This window comes from Pelodiscus sinensis, chromosome 11 (assembly GCF_052426305.1).
Source record: "Pelodiscus sinensis isolate ZL-2025 chromosome 11, ASM5242630v1, whole genome shotgun sequence".
In the NCBI taxonomy this organism is placed as follows: Eukaryota; Metazoa; Chordata; order Testudines; family Trionychidae; genus Pelodiscus; species Pelodiscus sinensis.
The window spans coordinates 5,452,683-5,470,280 of NC_143062.1; the positions used below are offsets into that span (position 1 = coordinate 5,452,683).

General features: G+C 51.4%; 1 protein-coding gene across 2 annotated transcripts in view; it reads right to left on the reverse strand.

Annotated features, from left to right (window-relative positions):
- Nucleotides 1-75: 75 nt before the first annotated feature.
- USP4 (ubiquitin specific peptidase 4) overlaps nucleotides 76-17,598 on the reverse strand; it is a 58,645-nt gene continuing 41,122 nt past the window's right edge. For both annotated transcript variants that reach the window (XM_075939614.2, XM_075939613.2), the window contains 9 exons: nucleotides 8,895-9,083; nucleotides 7,716-7,804; nucleotides 6,271-6,483; nucleotides 6,127-6,197; nucleotides 5,101-5,216; nucleotides 4,380-4,529; nucleotides 3,426-3,529; nucleotides 2,283-2,371; nucleotides 76-1,723 (listed from right to left, as the gene is read on the reverse strand). In XM_075939614.2, the coding sequence (XP_075795729.2) occupies nucleotides 1,604-1,723; nucleotides 2,283-2,371; nucleotides 3,426-3,529; nucleotides 4,380-4,529; nucleotides 5,101-5,216; nucleotides 6,127-6,197; nucleotides 6,271-6,483; nucleotides 7,716-7,804; nucleotides 8,895-9,083 (1,141 nt within the window). In that variant the 3' untranslated portion in view covers nucleotides 76-1,603. The remainder of the gene's footprint in view (nucleotides 1,724-2,282; nucleotides 2,372-3,425; nucleotides 3,530-4,379; nucleotides 4,530-5,100; nucleotides 5,217-6,126; nucleotides 6,198-6,270; nucleotides 6,484-7,715; nucleotides 7,805-8,894; nucleotides 9,084-17,598) is intronic.

Sequence of the window (17,598 nt, forward strand, 5' to 3'; positions counted from 1 at the left end):
AGAAGATGTGCTTTCCAACTTCTCTCCAGGTGCATCCCTTGGGAGCGCGCAGCAGGCAGCAGTACAAACCCCCACTGCAGTGCAAACCACTCTTCTTTATTCCTCCTGGTACAATAAAGTCAGCCACTTACAAAGTGCCAGTCTTAAAAACCCATTTGACATGATACAGAATGTACACGCCAGTCAGAACCCGATCAGCTGCCAGGCAGACAGCCAGATTCCTGTCACCCTTTCTGCTGCAGTGTATTGGAAGAGATTTCAATTCAGGGTCCAGAATCAGCCATTCAGCCTGATGGATGTTTTTCAGTCTGAGCATACAAAAAAGTGGCCAGGTTTCTTGTGTCAATATGGAGGGGGAAGCACATTTGTTACATTATATTCTTCATTTTTAATAGGATCTTTTCTTTTCCCCGTCTCCCCAAATTTTTACTTTAAGGGTATTGAGGGGAAAACGCACAAAGATGCTAAACAAACAAAAAACCCAGTGCAGTGCTACAGTTCAAACTTAGCCCCTAGAGAGGGAGAAACAATATCCACTTAGCAAGATGTAAAAACCCAAACAAACCAAGAACCAAACGGCAGAAGCATCAGCAGTTAGGAGCTAAAAACTCAAAGCTCAGTGCCCCAAGAGATCCTCTCTATGCTAACTGTGTGCGCTGCTAACCAGAGGGCTGGGCACACAGCAGCTGCCTTCTGCACAGCAAGCCTAGTGAATGCAGCTCTAACCCTGTCCGGCGTTCCCAGCCAGTGCCTTTCCTCCTCCCTTTTAACAGCTAGGAAAAGCAGCAGGAGGGCTGGGCAGAGCTGGGACGGGACGGGAGCCACGTGGACAGCGGAGGAGGAGAGAGAAAGGTTGGTATGGCGAGGGAGAAAGCCTGCTGCTGGGCAGGGGTTAGCATCGGGGAGGGTGGCATGCCAGGCTGCCTACCCAGCAGCCGTGCCCCCGGTGCACTGAACCAACAAGGTTTTCGTGTGGGGGGAGGGGGAGAAGGAGACAGTCTAGTTTGTAAGCAGAGCACAGGGTGGGGGCCATTTCAGCTCCGATGAATTTCCTACTTTTGTGGGGCCAGAACGATGCACTGTCTGCACGTGGGAAAGCCCCTGCTCAGCTGCAGCACAGAGGTCACCCACAGACAGGGCCCAGAGCAAACGCACAGGAAAAGAAGGTGCAAAGGCAGAAAGAGGAGGCCCGGGCGCTGCAGCCATGCAGAGCGGGGAGTGGGGCAGAGGCGCGGCAGGAATCTCACACTCAGCCTAATAGGATGAGACAGAGACTCGCTCGGGGCGTGACAGCTATGCAGATCAGGCATGACAATGTGCCCAAATGACCCCTGTCATCTCTGCAAGACCCTGCAGCCACCCGCCCTGCCCCAGCCCCGCCTCCCCCAGCTCCAGCCACCCGGATTGACTAAAACATATTGAAGCTTTGCTGTCTAGAATGGCCTCTACGCCCCCAGTGTCGGCTCATGCTTAGCTCCCGTGTTCTCTCGACACCGGGCACAACCCCCACCCTAGGGCTCCTGCTTGAGAACCCCACCCAAGGCAGAGCAGCGACTGCCAGATGCTCCAGACAAGGCATCGAACAGCGCAGAGCCAGCAGGACTCAGTTGGTATCCATGCCGTCACACGCGGCCGGCGCCAGCTCGCGCTCTGCAGGCGGAGATGGGGCTGCAGGAGGCCTGCTGTCCCGCCGCTGGTAGAACAGCACGTACGCGGCTTTTGTCTGCCGGACAGAAAGAAAACCAACATGAGGAATGGAAAGTGCCCACTAAGCACAGCTCTGGGCAGCTGGAAGTAACCTACTGCAGACTCCCAGGGGCTATTCCCAGGTAATACAGGACGTCTGCACAGGTGTACGGAGTGTCACTATCTAGAACAAGGGAACCAAGCCAGGAAACCTGGTGCCCTGTGTGTGCAACGCGCTGCACAGCCCTAGCGCCCACCCACAGACCCTGGGACCCACGCGCTGATCGGACTCAGGGGCACGCCAGCCAGGTCATGTGCTTCCCAGAGCAAACCCCATCGGGGTGGGGGCATGCCAGCCTCGCCACCCAAAGATGTTAGCAGGAACCTCAGCCAGGGAATCCCGGTGAACCCCCGACCCGCCAATGCAGCAAGGGGCACTCGAGCCACCGAGCCTCCCCCTCAGCGCACTGCCAGTGTACGCCGCCCTGGGCCACAGCAGAGCACAGCCTGCATTCACGGTGCTTGACACCGGGGTCCACCCCAGCATGTTCCTCGGCTGTGCACCACTCACAGAGGCCTGGAGTCCAAGCACTCACCACTATCTGATCTTCCGAAGCCAGCGACACGCTGCTGTCGTCGAAGTAGTACCATCTGCCGTTCACATCGTTCTTGGCATAGGCAGTGTCTGTCACACGAGGAAGAGTGGCAGTAAGGCGCAGGGCCCGCTAGCGTGACATACGCCAGTGACGCTCAGTTCGGAGAGCTCTCTCCCGTGTGGGGAAGAGGCGGCTGAGCGCTTGGGCATCACTGCTCACAGGGGCGCCAGAACCCCGTGGTACAGAGGCTACGTCCATCTAGTCCACAGGGGCATGTCCTACAAGCTTGCGAGGAGCCTGTAAGGAACCTAGGCTGGTTTTGACCCTTCAGTCAGTGGTTGGCTTATCCCTCCACCCATGTTTTAAACCAACCCGAATGCGGTTTTCCTCCTGAGACATACAAAAGGCCAGTCTGACTCCTGCTACCTCTCACCCTGTTCTCAAGCCTGAGGCTGCCCTGGCCCTGCACAGCAGAGTTAAGTCGACAGGTGCTGCACACAGGTGCAGGCACGGGCTGCTGGGAGGAAGGCACAGCCTCACGGGAAAGCCAGCCACATCCCCGCAGGGTCAGGCTTTCCCATCGTCGCTCCGCTGGTCTGAGTCAAACCAAGCCTGCGCTGCTCTGGACAGAGGGAGGGGAGCAGAATAGTGTGGGCGCCAGCAGCAGTGCTACCAACCAGGGCCACTCCTAGCTCCATGGCTCGCTGCTGGCCTCTGTCCCATCACACAGGTGCCCAGGAATGACAGCTGTGGGCTGAGCCGCCCAGCCCGCCAATCGTCCCAACTGCGGCAGAAGCCAAGGCCCCGCCAGCTCTGGGTGCAGCAGCCTCGCTCATAGAACGGTTCGCTGCTTCCTGTGGTGGCGGAGTTTCAAAGGGGGCAGAGCAAACCCTTACCGCCTGCCTCCTTACAGGGAGCCCGAGCGCCCAGCACACCTGCCACAGACCCCCAAAGAGTGGCGGGGCAGCGTGGCCGCTCTCAGCTCGGAGGGGATTTGCTCCCTCAGCTCAATCCACAGCTATGGAACAGGGACAAGTGAGCAACTCTCAGCCCCACCCCGGGGACCCCTGCTCGCCCATCAGCCACTTCCCCAGCCCCACCAGCTCTCCCGCTCCCTACGGATCAGGGCAGACAGTTACTCACAGTGGCCTACTCCCATGGCCCCGTAGTGATTGGATACGGCGATGAGGTCGTACACGTACGGATCAGCAGTCGGGTCACAGACAAACGGGGACATGCTCAAATCCCTGCAACACAGGTTGAGCACATGGTTATCGCACACCCCACGAGACAGGCCTAGTAACAGTGACGCCCTGGAGGCTGCCAGCACGAGGCCAGGCTAACCTGCCCCGCTTGGTGCGCTTCTCCCGCCTCAATGCTGTACCTGACCCACAAGCCGCTGTGGTCACTGGCTGCTTGGCTCAGAGGTATCTGGCTCAACACCTGCCAGCGGCCCCCTCTGGGCACGGTGTCACCAATCAGCACTGCCAAGGCTCTCCAGGTGTTCCTACACCTCCTGGGCTCGCTTCCAGGGCACGGACACCACCCTGCCCGGGGGCGCCGGCGGTGGCGACAGAGGCACCTCTCGTGCTCGCTCAGACTAGCGCCCTTCAAGCGCCGCATGCCACTGTGTGCGTGGGAAGAGGGAACTGGCGCTCCTGCCCAGCAGGTACTGGGAAGGAAGAATGTTCACGGGGAGGCTAGGCTGCATGGAAGTCACGTGGCACTTGCCCTGGGCACACTGATGAAAACTGGCACAGGGTTCTGCAAGGGTCAAGTGTTAGGGCCTGTTGGGACACTGGTTCCAAAGGGACTCAGAGCTGTAAAACCGTTGGACCGCCAATCCCACTTCCGGCAGCATCCCAGCCAAGCAGTGGCCCGGCCACCCCTGCCAAGCTCAGGAGCTGTGACCGGTCAGAGCTCCATGCACCCCTTTCCCAGAGGCAGTTGCCAGAGCTTCACCACGGTCTACTGAGCTGTGGCCCTGGAGGCAGATGCCCGTCCTGAGCTACGTGGCCAGCGAGGAGCCCATACGACAGCTACAGCAGCAGCGGAGTTTCTTCTCTGCCCAGCTAAGGCTGGCTGGGAGAACCCTACCTGATGGGGAATTCAACCACAGTGTCAAGCTTATCCCTCCAGTATCTGTTGTACGAGAAGCGTTTTAAATGCACCACCAAAATCCTGGGCAAAGACCACAGATCAAACTTCTTTGTGGCCTGCTGATGCTTCTTGCAGTTAGGGCAGTACCTGGAAAGGAGCAGAAACAGGCAAGGAATGCCTCTGAGAAACAATGTTCTGCCTGTTGCAGACCCTGTGCCTGGCCCTACCCTGCCTGTACTCCCTTTGGTTTTTTGATACACCAGCTTTAAGAGCACCACTCTGAACTGTTTCCTCGTGTATGCAATCTCTTCTTCACCCCGCACCCTTCACACTGCCACCACATCTCCACCCAACGCCTGCTCAGAATCGCTCTCCTTTGCCTGGGGTGCAGGCGCCAGTGAGCGGTACAGAAAACTCGAGGAACACTGCACTTTCAGGACTTTTCCCCACCCTCTTCTGCCGCCAGGTCGTCTTTTGCAATTCGCCCTCTTCCCTTCCTACTGCTGAAAGTCCCGGCGGAGGTGGCAGAACCATTCAGAGCCTCGGGGCAGGAGCGGTAGCCGATTTCGGAGGCAGAGTACAGGTTCTGGCTAAGGTAACTGCCGAGGTGCACTGGTAGCGCTGCGGCTGGAGGACCAGAGGAAGGAGAGCAAGAAGCAATGCTGTCACCGTGTGCTAGACACACCACCAGTCCAAGACAGACAGCTGCCACACTCACCAGGGGTCATGTTCACCAAGCGTCTCCATTGTAGTGAAGAGTTCTATACAGTCTTTAAGAGCTACAGGAGTTTTCTTCTTCTGCGAGTGCAGCACACTGACATCCTTGTCAAAGGCCTACCAAAAAAAGATGCAGGTTAACCCTTTGCATCCCAAAAATGAATATGCTCTTCCTAGGCACCTGGCACCACCTTCCCATGCCAAGACAGGTTCCTGCCATTCCTCTCTTAGCTTCAAAAGGAGCCACCCCGTACCCTTCCAGGTCCTGAGAGGCCTGCCTGAGGAGTTCTCCTTTCCTGGGTGTAGGCAGCCAGCCTCCTCCCTGATGGCTGCGTGCGCGTGCACGTGCACACACATCTGTACTGCTCACTGCCGTGCAGTGCACCCTGCAGAGGTGCAAGGGGGTGTTTATTGCTGAAGTCAGCCCTCAAGCAGGAAGGAATTTTCACATGTCCACAGACAGTCCCCACTCCGAACAGCTAACAACCTTATTGGACAAGAGACAAAAAAAGGGGACGGGCAGAGGACACGGGTACAATTATGGCTCGTGCCAGGCCTGTCATATCGGATCAGAATTGTCCACTCTGGCCTCAGTATCTGTACAGAGGAGCACACCTTTCTCGGAGCAGTAAGGTCCGTAGATCCAGGCCAGACGGAACAGATCACTGTTACCAACTGGGCTCCGATTCATGATGCAAGTCAATAACATTGTGACAAGGGTGTTACGCTCAGCAGAACAGAGCTAATGCCTCCCAAAGTGCTCGGGAAGGGAGCTCTGAACTAGCCTACTGAGCACACAACTGTCCTCTGCTTTGCAAGGACAGGCTGGCGAGGTGTCCAGGGCTGGGGCAGAACCAGAGTCCCTAGCAGGGGAAGAGATCTGCAGAGCTGACAAATACGATTTCCTCATCCCTACGGGGCTGTACTTGCAAGGAGACGGCTGCTCTTGCATTCTGCATCGGCCTCTCTGCATTTGCTTGGCCCCAACTGGAGAGCACATGAACCTTTCCAGGAGCAAGCCACTGACCTGCGACTCCTGCGCCTCAGACAGCAGCTCCCAGGTGTGTGGCTCCAAGTCGATAGCTAGCGTGGCGTGCGCTGCAGGGAAAGAGAGGAGTCAGGGCTGCTGTCAGCACTGTGTGCAGGGAGGGGCCACCCCCAGGATACCTACAGTTCAGCTGGAGAAGTTTTCCCTCAGTCACAACTGAGTTAATCTCCGAGGTCCCGTAGGAATTCACCAGGCTAAAGGTGAAGAGAGGCTTCTTGCAATGTTGCCCTTCCTTCCCCGGCGAATCTTGCGCACAGCCCTGCGACTGGCAGGAGTCCGTCTCGGGTGCTTTTGTCCTGCCTTCCTCATCTCCGTCCTGATGCTCCATCTCTTCAACTGGCAACAATTCAAAACAAGCACAGTATGACACGCTCTGTAGCCTGCAGAGACACCTGTACCTCGCAGCGTCGCACACGCCACACGCCAGTGGCGACGCGGCAGAACCTGCTTTAGCAAAGCAGCTAAAACAGATTCGTGCTTAAGGAAGAAATTGGCATTTGATAATCAGATGCATGCACCTGAGAGGTGGCTTTCTTCCTGCCAAGGGACCTAGGTAATACAGCCTGCGTTTTACCATCTCGGATCCCTAGACTCTACAGGGGCCGTTGGGAACACGCTTATCTTCTGTATTACACGAGCGCAGGGGCACCTCAGTTTCTGCTCTAGTTCCAACAGGAAGTAAGCCATCCCCTCTGGATGTGAAAGTTGCCAGTAATGGAAAATCTCACTAGCAACCTCCCTAGCTCCACCTCCTTTCAAATCCATGCAAAATGCTGGGGCTAAGTCTGCCTGACGCCACTCAGACCCCTCGGCCCCGCGGAGCCCATCTTCGGGAGAAGCGGGGTGGCACAACAAACAGGGGATGTTCGAGAGTGGGATCACTCATGTCGTGCAGGGGACGGAGGAGCTAACCAGCAAAGGGTCCTGGAAGAACCCCAGGTGGATACTGGGCTCCGAGTCGGGCCCGTCAGCATCGCTGACAATATGTGCCAAGTCCCAGTGATGCGGCGGAGGTGAGGCAGCGGGAAACAGGCAGGTCCAAGGGAGTAGCTCCCTCACGCTGCAGCAAGGCAGCACGTCTTTGGTTCGAAGCTCTTCTCTACCCTATGGCTGCTCTCAGCAGCACAGCAGGATCCTCTAGCACCAGGGTCTTCACTGGAGAAGGGGAACGTGCCACAGGCTGCAGGGCTCTGCCCAGGCCTGTGCCCCTCCAGCTTTACACTGGAGGGCACTGGGCACTTTCCTGTGGCCACACCGCCCTTCTTCTCCCCCTGCTCAGCCACCTGCCCCTGGAGCGGCTGAGGGGGTCAGGACAGGAGACTCACGCACTACGTGCACATACGTGACTGACTGCGCAGGCAGAGGGGCCTGAGGTTTCGTGGGCTCTCGCCATCACGTATGCTGATGAGCAGCCCTCTCCAACGATGCGAGGTAATCGGCGGGGAACCAGCCCTCCCAGGAATGGAAGAGCACCACAGACACAGCGCAGCACAAAATGGAAGGCTGAGACAGGGAGGTCTGAGTGACCTTCGGGCAAAGCTTCTCCCATACAAAAGATCTGATTTTACCTTCGCAGCCACCACTGGAACCATTGCAGATCCCAGCATCCTGGCACACACGAGACGATTCCTTGGCCGGAGGGAATTTAAGGTAGCGGCTAAAGAAAGGAAAAATACTGGTTAGACATTCATGTTAGTGCCCAGTGCCAGCACCCCCTACCTCAGGGGCTCTCAACCAGGGCTACACGTACCTGTGGGGCACATCAACTCATCTAGATGTTGCCTAGTTTTACACCAGACTACATAAAAAGTACCAACCAAGTCAGTACACAATTTCATATGGCTGGTTTGTATACGCTGCACTATACACCAGACACTGAAATGTGAGTGCAATATTGATATTCAATTGGTTATTTTACAATTATATGGTAAAACAAGTCAGTCAGCAATTTCTCACGACTCGTGTGCTGTGATACTTTGGTATATGCATGTCTGGCTATACAAGTAAGTCATTTTTAAGTGAGGTGTAACTTGGGATACACAAGACAAATCAAACTCTTAACAGGGACAGAGTCACCTGGAAAGGTCAAGAGCCCCAGTTCTACATCAATTCAAGGCAATGAACAAGCCTCGCTGTTTACAAATCAGAGCAAACCACCATGTCCAGCATTAACACGGAGTGTTTGACAATCCCACCCAAAAATCTTTGCAGCTTTCTCTCTGAAACTGGATCACGGCAGAGTGAATATCATGATCCCATGAGCTGATTGCCAGCATATCTGAACATTTTAATGGGGACCTCTCCATGTATAACCCACTCTTTCCTCTCACACCCCCTCCCAAGCTGGGTTATTTCCCTTCCTCCAGGAGACCGTGGGGGTCGGGGTGAGTACCACTCTCAGACCCATTTCTTTTGCTTTTTAGCTTTTACTCTCTCTTCCATTAATCATTTGACGGACGTTGTGGCCAATCAGAGCAACTAGTTTGTCGCAGACAAGTGGAGTAGAGTTGCCGAATTGGAGAGTAACCAGGCAAGTCCCTCCGGGCTCAACGACGAATGGGGGCCTCAAGGCTTCACACTCAGCTCCGTTACTAGAAAGAACTGCTGCAGAAACCATGCCAGGAGGCTCTACCAGGGAAAAGCTGAGACACACTGAACCAGGAAGTGGGCAGCCTGCTGCCCTCAGGGAGGTGGAGAGCAGAGCTCACACTAGAAGGCTGCACACACAGGCCCATGCCCGTACTCACCCAATCTGCTCCAAGAGAACACTGTACAAGTGATCCAGTGTGAGTTTGTGCTTCGGCACAGAGATGAGCAGGGGCTGGCCACAAAGCACAGCCCCAGAAGTGCCGGACTGCCTTAGTCTCTTGTCCCTGAAGTACACAGAGAGAGTGACGCATTCGACGCCATCCACACCCAGCTTGCACACCTCATACCTGTTTGGAAGACAAAGCCACGGGTGAGCTCAGCCCCACACCCAGAGAGCAGCAGCAGCAGCAACTAGTTCACTCCAGCAGGGGCTCTGCATTCACGGGAGAGTCTCAAACTTGGGCCCTGTTATGGGCCACCCTTTTCAGAGTTTCTTGCCCGGACACCTTCTGGCTCAGAGGTTTGTGCCAACCATTATCCCTGGAGCCCTGCCCCTCTCCGCTGTCTCCCTCACCCCCGAGAACTCAGACATGGCGCGTGGTCGAAAGCACCACTGCAAAAACACATGTTGGTAACCGTCTAGTGTGAGAAGGGAACCAGGCTCTCCTCTTCATCTACCGCCTGTTCCTCTGCCTGCGCCCTACCCCGCACACCTCAGCCTTAGCCAGGTGAGCTTCCCAACACCAGCCCCTTTCCAGGCCTCCACCGCATGCAGACCCGGGTCCTTTACTCCACCGCACAAGCAGGTTCAGAGGCAACAAGCAGCAGATGCAAACTAACGCACAGCAACCCATATCGCCGCAGTGACCACCTGAGCACATTCCTCTACCAGAGGGACAACTGTGACTTGAGCGTCCCCTGCAGTCCAGGGCCTGACAAGCAGCTGCCCACAAAGACAGAGTCACTCAGAAGCAGCTCCCCTTGCTCCTACTAGGAAGCACCGAGGGGTCAGCAATACTTCTATCCCAAGGTATTCAAGGCAGCTGACGCCTGGAAGAATCCGCTTTTGCCACTCGGAGTCGCTGCAGTCATGGCCCTTTCTAAAGAACTCCATGGACGGGGCGGCAGCAAACGTTGTGCCTACAGTTTAAAGGTGCACTAAGAATCATGGAGGGAGTTACAGGCCAGGCACCACCTTTCTGGCACCTAGTAATTTGGTTGAAGCTGTCATTTAAAAACAGAATGATACTAGGAAGCTCATGCTATGACAGGGTAGAACCAGCAGAGTTTCTGCAAGAAAAATCACATCTCAGTCAACGAAGTAAACAAGGCAAAAGCCATTCAACCGAGCCTTTCAAAAGGCCTCTCACGAAGTCCCTCACAAAAGCTACTAGAGCAAACAAGTCGTCATGGTGAAAAGGCAAAATGTAGCATCTGGGTCAGAGTGGCCCGGAAAAGGAAAGGACGGGACAGCGACTAAATAAGGGAAACGAAGCATGTCCCCTGCAGAGAAAGGGAATGAGATGGACATGGACCCTGAATAAGAACACAAGAGCAGCCAGGCTGGGTCAGACCAAGGGCCCGTCTAACCCAGTGCCCTGTCTGCCCACAGCGGCCAATGGCAGACACCTCTGAGGGAACGAGCAGAAACAGGGAATCATCACGTGATCTCTGTCACCCGTTCCCACCCTCTGACAGAGGCCAGGGAAAGTCTCCTATGAAGAGACTTAAGACCATGACTGTTATCCAGGGGACATGATAAAAAAGCAAACCAAATAACGCATGTTCCGCAGATGGACAGAGCGCGCTTTTATTCACCCTTTCACCAGCCAGGGGACAGTCAGTGATACTGAAAGGTGGCCAACTCAAAACTAATCACAAGAAGCACAATGGCTAGTTAGCCTCTGGAACTCATTGTCACCAGATACTAAGACCATGAGCTTGACAAGATTAAAAAGACTAGACATTTATTACATTGACAAGTAGATTCAGAGTTGTTATAGTAAATATTAAAATACAGATTAGTTTTGGAAAGGATCCAAACCCCACATTTCAGGACATGAATAAATTGCTAATTGAAGTTGGGAAAAAGCTTTCCAGAACTGCCTTACTGCAGTTTTTCCACACCTTCCTTGAAACATCAGTACAAACTTCTGCTGCAGAAAACACACTGGCCTCGCTGGATTGCTGACTGGTCCAATCCAATCTGACATGAGCACTAGGTCTGAAGCTTCTGCAGTCAAATCAACATTTTAGAAACCAGGAACTTTTGCAATAAAATCATGGCATGTGGTAAGACAGAACGCAGACTAAAGTGGTCCATTATATGGCAAATGCATATTTTATGAAAATGTGCACATTTGTGTAAGTTAAAGGTGACCTGCAAATCAATTTGGCAAATATGCCTCAACTTTAACAAAATATCCTGAATGCCCCCATTAGCCAGGCTACAAGACCAGGGGTATTCAGAATATCAATCACCTGAGACACTTTCTTTTCAGGCCGCATGACCCAAGAAGAAATGTAAACAAAAAACCCCACAAACAAGAACAGTAAGGCTTTGCAAAACTGGGCATTGTACTTTCAAATAGTCACTTACCTGACCCCTTGTAGGCCGGCTCCATGCTCCAGCAGGATCTCTGGGTGATGTGACATCACCAGCATGGTGCATGCTGGGGCGTTACATCGGAGCGGGAGCCGGAAGCCCTAGTGGGGCGGGCCATCATGTGACCTAAGGAGAAAAGATAGTACGTGTTCTGGTTAGGTGCTGAATGCCGCCGCCTATGAGCCTGGCAACGAGGGCGTTCAGCACTAACCCCGATGGCATTTTGTCGGATTGATTTGCAGACCACCTTTCCGTACAGTCACAGTCTGATCACTTGCCACAGAGCTCTCGCCCGCAGAAGCAACATTCCTCCCGAGAACAATGCCACTGCTACGGGAAGGGGGAAAAGCAGAGCAACACTCTGGCCACAAGGGTCTTTTCAGAAGCTCTGTTTTATTAAACCCGTTAGCCCTCTCACTCCCCCAAGAAGGACCTCCCCTCCCCTCCATAGTTTATATGCTACAATACCATTGGTTGGCATGGAACTGACTCAGTTGCTGTAAGTGGGACAGAGGGTAAGTAGGGAGACCTGGGAAAGAAGGCACTTTCAGAGAATTCGGTGCCACTCTCCCCTTCCCTCGCAGCACTAAGCTGCAAAGGACAAGGCCCGCCGACCCGCTCTCCACGTGAAGGTGGATACAGAAGACTAGGGTAGGATTGGGTTTGTCTCCTGCTAGAAGTCTGTGGTGGGGCGGGGGGGGATTAAACAAAATATTCAGGTCTCGCCTACCCTGGAAGGCTCTACTCTTACTAGAGAAGAGTAACACAATGACTTCATAAGAACAAGACACTGGAAGCTGAACAACAGAGTAAAAAGGCTTTCAGGCCACGTGTCACTTGTTTTCGTTACCACCGGTTTCATTTCAACACCAAATGAAGTCCTGGGAGAAAAGACGCTTTTGTTAAAGTTTCAACATCCCCAAAACTTCAATTAAGGTGTGAGAATTCATGTCTCTTGTAATGTCCCGGAAGTCCTCAGGAAACCCATAAATACCAGAGTTGATATTCCAGACAGGCGTTCCTTAACCATAACAAAGGAATCAAGGGGGAGGAAAAAAAAAAAAGACTACCAAAATCCAGTATTTTAAAAGTACTTTCCAGTGTATCTTTCAAAACTAAGCTTTTTCTCTTCCACACACCAGTGGTTTTGAGTAGTACAATTGGGATTACAACATCAGCAGTAACACAACACATCCTCTGTTAAACAACTGTGTGGAAAGAAGTATAGTGCTCACCGATCCTCACAAATTTTAAAGGATAACGATGTTCAGCAAAATAGGACTTTTCAAATCTATCAATCTCCTAAAATAGGTGAATATGAGGTTGCAAGATACTAGTTGGGTACAAGGGGTCATAGGAGGCTACTCTGTTTTCCATAGAACCCACTTTCCTTTTGCAAAATGAGTACTGGTTGTTAATGAACTATTTATTTAATTCAAAACTCCAGAATCCTAAGCCTCAAGCCCACCGAGAGAGATTCTGTTCTCCTATAGGAGTCCTAATGGAACTTGCTTTATGGAGTCTCATCATAACAATGCTGGATAGATTTTACAAACAACTGAGTGTTTAGGAGGCAGGATGTTTCCTTTTTTGAACCACTTCATGAAGCAGTACTGAGATAAGAAAGGAAAAAGCTGACAGGTCAGTTTAACAGACCCTGGAACTCCACAGCCCAACAAATTTTCAATTACATAGAACAAATGCTTACTGGGGGTCTGTGATTTCAATGTTCAGGAGAATGATTCTGACTGGATTGCCTGGGGTCTCATATCTCGACAGCCCCAGGATTATACCTGGTATTCAGAAACCAACCATATTTCACAGACAAATTCAGTAGCATTAAATCTCTTTGGTTCTGGCAATGCCCACAATGCAATAGGCACTTTGTAGACACTATGAAAGTACTTCAGGAAGGGACAATCTCAGAGATTTGATCTGTGGCCCGAGACTAGAGATAGCTGTATGCAAGTTACACCTCCTTCAGGGTAAGTCCAGCGCGCTCTTCTCTCCACACCAACAGAATTTCAGGGGTCACAGACAAATGGAACCTGAAGGACTCCAGACTTCTCAAAATGACACCCCCAACCAATGAATTCCGTGGGAACTGCCTGGCAGCTGGCACTTTTGAAAGTCAGGCCTTTTGTTTAGTTTTAAATATGGATTTTGAAGCCTAAATATAAGCACTGATTTTTTTTTTTGAAGTCTTGGGCGGATAATTTTTCAGTAATGGTTGCAAACAAGTGTGTAAGCAAGCAATGCAAATATAGTACAACTCAGTGTACTTTGTTCAATTTCTTCAGAATATACTAGTCACTACTACGAAGTGTGTTTTGAAAACAATGAAATTTGTCATTGAATTTTTGCTGGAAAGTAAAGCCAGACCAGTGGAGTGCAAAGCGATTTATGAAATGCAGATTGGCAAATGTCAGTTAGCCACACTATCGTACATTTTAGATGCTTCAGAAAGATTTCTAGTGATTATCTAATTACAAAGATTTGTAAATCTCTTTCCCTTTCACCTAAAAACCAGTCACATAGCAGGCTGCATTTCATACACTGAAAATCTCAAAACATTCTATTCTGGAGTCCATTAAAGCCACTAGTGCTTCCAGATTCACTTGTGACAACCCAAAATCCACCAGGTGAAGTAGTCAGATACCAAAAATCTGCTTTCTCTGTCCTCCTTCCCCACCCCTCTCCTTCTCAGATGCAACAGTCACCGTGGTAGGCTTGCTCCACTCCCAGCTCTGTACAATAAAGGCACGGGTACAAAAAAGTTATTAATGCAACTGTAATTCAGAAGAACCTATTCAATGGAGATAGAAGCTGCCATGTATCTTTGAGCTCTTTGCTTCTTACATGCAGGGTCATATGAACGTTGATGAACACACCTGAGAAGATAGTGCTCTCGATCGAGAGTACTGCTAGTGAGCTTTCTTCTTCAGGGCCAAGGTATTCATGCCCAGGGAGCAGATGGTTGTTCTGAAGTGTTTGAGTGTCAAGACCCAATCTGTCTTCATTAAACAGCTCAGAGTCATGAAAGGTCCTCGGCAGTCTTCTGGACCTGAACCACACCGGGGAATCCCAAAGATTGCAACCATGATTCGAGCTCCAATGACGGCTCAGCTGTGTCTGGTACCACTTGAAGTGGTGTCTTAGCCAGCAGCCTGCCTTCATCAATAAAAGGGGTTGAACTAATCCTCATCTCCCTGAGGAAGCCTATTTTAAAGTCTGCAAACATGGCATAATTCAGGAAATCATATTTTGCCAAGAACTGGTAGGCAGTACTTCGTAACTCTTGCAAAAGCATATTTAGTAGTGTTCCCCTGATAGTTTATGATGTGAAACTGCAGAGCCACGGCTGTGTAAAACGTCCATCCACACAGGTCTAGCCTCTTTTGGTTCTTCCAGGAGAGACTTGAAGCAGTACTGCTAACGCCGCTCATTTAGCGCATACACAGCCAGAGAGGGGGAGTCTGAGAGGCAGCGTACTTCTTAGTTACCCTTTGCAAGTTGGCCAGACGGCAGTGAGGGTTTGCCACAAAGTCACAGCTGAGTCCAGGACTGCTGCACTACTGGCAGGATTGAGGATCACAGGCTGTACGGCTGTTTGTATTGCATGCTCTTGACCTCATCGATGGTATTTGAGTAGCATCAGCTACCCTCTTTAGGAGTTTCTGGAATTGCCAGAAATCACTGGTCATGGAGTGAGGTGGAGGCATAACCACCTCACCTGGAAATGAGGATGAAACAGGAATTTGAGGGGTGTCCTCTTTATCTGCCCAGGCTTCCACCCTGCTCCTCAAACATCTCCTTGCGTTGGGGAGGAAAGGACTGCACATCTCTAGCTTCCTTATGTGGCAGACCTCAGGGTCTGGCAAATTGCTGGCCTAGGGATCCCACCACCCTTGTTGTTAAGCACAAAGATCTTCTGTTAGTCTTCCCGACGTACACAGATCTATGGGAGAAGCTTGCTCGGAGACAGAGACTGACTGGAAGTCTCCTTTATACTCCTCAGTATCCTCCCAATGAGAGGGGAGGGGCAGCAGCAGAAAACATGGAGTGTCCCGTGGTACCAGAGGGTGATGGCAATCTGGGGACTGACGTCTCAGTACCAGGAGACATTTGGTACCCATGAGCAGTGAAGACTGGTTCCTCTATTGCTGGCAAGTCCTCAGAGTAGATACATTCTTGCAGTCCCGAGTAGCGGACCAGCACCAAGACGATGATACCACTGACTGGAGTGTGTCCGTCTCTCAAGGGCTGATGGTGTCTGGAGCCATGGTTTGCTCAGTTCTGAGGGTGCCGAGTAGGGAGGTATCAATGGCCATATAGTTACTGTCTGTCAGACAAGGAGGGGATCTATCTGAGCTGGGTTTCTCTTCTTAGAGCTCCAGGACTTTCCAACCCCACTGGTACCAGAGGTACCCATCACCTCTACAATACCAAGCCAAGAGGTAAAGGCTTTGAGACCACAGATCTAGCAAGGGGCAAGAGCTAGTATGACGAGAGTCCGCCTCTTCAATGCTTTTGAGTCCCTATAGCCTTCCCCTTTTCAGGAGAAACCTGCACTGATGTGAGGGGCACTGGATGTGTCTGGAAATGGGTGTACAAGGGAGGGGCCTGGCCCAACTCAGAAGTGGTTGGAGGGGGAACACTCCCTCACTGGCAGCCTCAGTTTAGTTTCCCTGTTTTGTCTTGTCTCGGATTTGAAGGCAGGGAAAACATCTGCAAGACAAGGGACTCGCCCAAGCTGCAACACATTTGGAGTGGCGGCTCTTATTGCCACAAAAAGCAACATTTGGAACCTGGCAGGCCAGGCATGTCCTGCCAAGAGAATAAGGCTCCCCAGACGAATTGGGGGGGGGGGAGGAGAAGAGACAAAACTAGTCACCCCTCTCATTACTTAGAGCTAACTATGAAAACACAAACCAATCCTAAACCAAATGCTAGACACAAACCGCATAAGGCAGTCTCCAAGCCATGCTCAAGGCTGGCATGCTAAGGCCCCAGCTCAGGCCAAAGCAGTTGAGAAGTAACAGAAGGCAGTTCAGCATGCATCCCCAGTACAGCCTTGGTGTGTGTCACCAGGATACAGATGGCGAAAGTGCAGGCCAAACAAACATGGCTAACAGAAAAATCTCCAGTCAAGAGGCACATACACACCTGAAGCAGAGCACCCAAAAGGGATACTACTCAAAACAGCAGCAAGAGTTGTTAAAAAGAAACTGTGGTATTCAGATGGCACTTAAGATTCCCAATATTCATTAACAACTTGTCACAAACCCACTCTTAGAATGGCTTCTGTTAAATAACGGATTTAATGATTCCCTCTCCTTCCCAATAGAATTTAGTTAAGATTAAAGACACAAGGGGAGTGAGATCGTATCTTTTATTGAACCAACTTCTGTTGGTAAGAGAGAAGCTTTCAAGATACACAAACTCCCCCAGGTCTGGGAAAGGTACTCAGACGGCAGGATTAAACACAAGGCTGAACTGACAGTTTAGCATAAGTATTTATCACTAGCTATTAAAGTTGGTTCAGTAAAAGATATTATCTCTACCACCTTGTCTACCAAGTATTCTGGGACTGACATAACCAATAGTTGTATGCAGTGCAGTTGTAGTGAAGATTACTCAATTTTTCCACTTATAAACAGTTTAGCTTATTACCTGTATACCTTTGCCATGAATATACTTTTTCAGTAGCTATGATACACAGAGGATTCAATATTGATTTGGGATCTTGGTTGTTGTTTACCCTAGATTAAAGAAAGTGTCCCATCCAAGTACAGACCCACTGTCAAACAGGCATCTCAAACTCACCACCTGCATGCAACCTACAGCTGCAACATTCTCACAATCTGGCCCAGGAGTCTTGGCAGTGGTGCTGGTCAGTGGTGTCCGTACCCATCCCCCAAACCTTGTCCTCTCCCCCGCAAGGGGACAGGGTGCGATGGTTTGTGTTTTGATTTTATTTTTCTGGCTTTAATAATAGAGTCAGGTAACAACTGATTGTTTTGCATATTTTCAAGGAAGAGGTTTTCAACCTTTTTTCATGTGCAGCCCCCTGGAGAAATTTCAAAGGGAGGCACAGACCTCCTTGGAAGTCTACTATCCGGCAACTGTTAAGTCAATTTTTGATCCAAGTCTTTTGCAGGCTTCAGACGTAGTCCCCGGACTTCTGGGCGAGAGCCACTGCCTTACGGCATAAAGCGGACTCTGTGTGACTACAAGAGTGGGAGTGGGATCGGGAT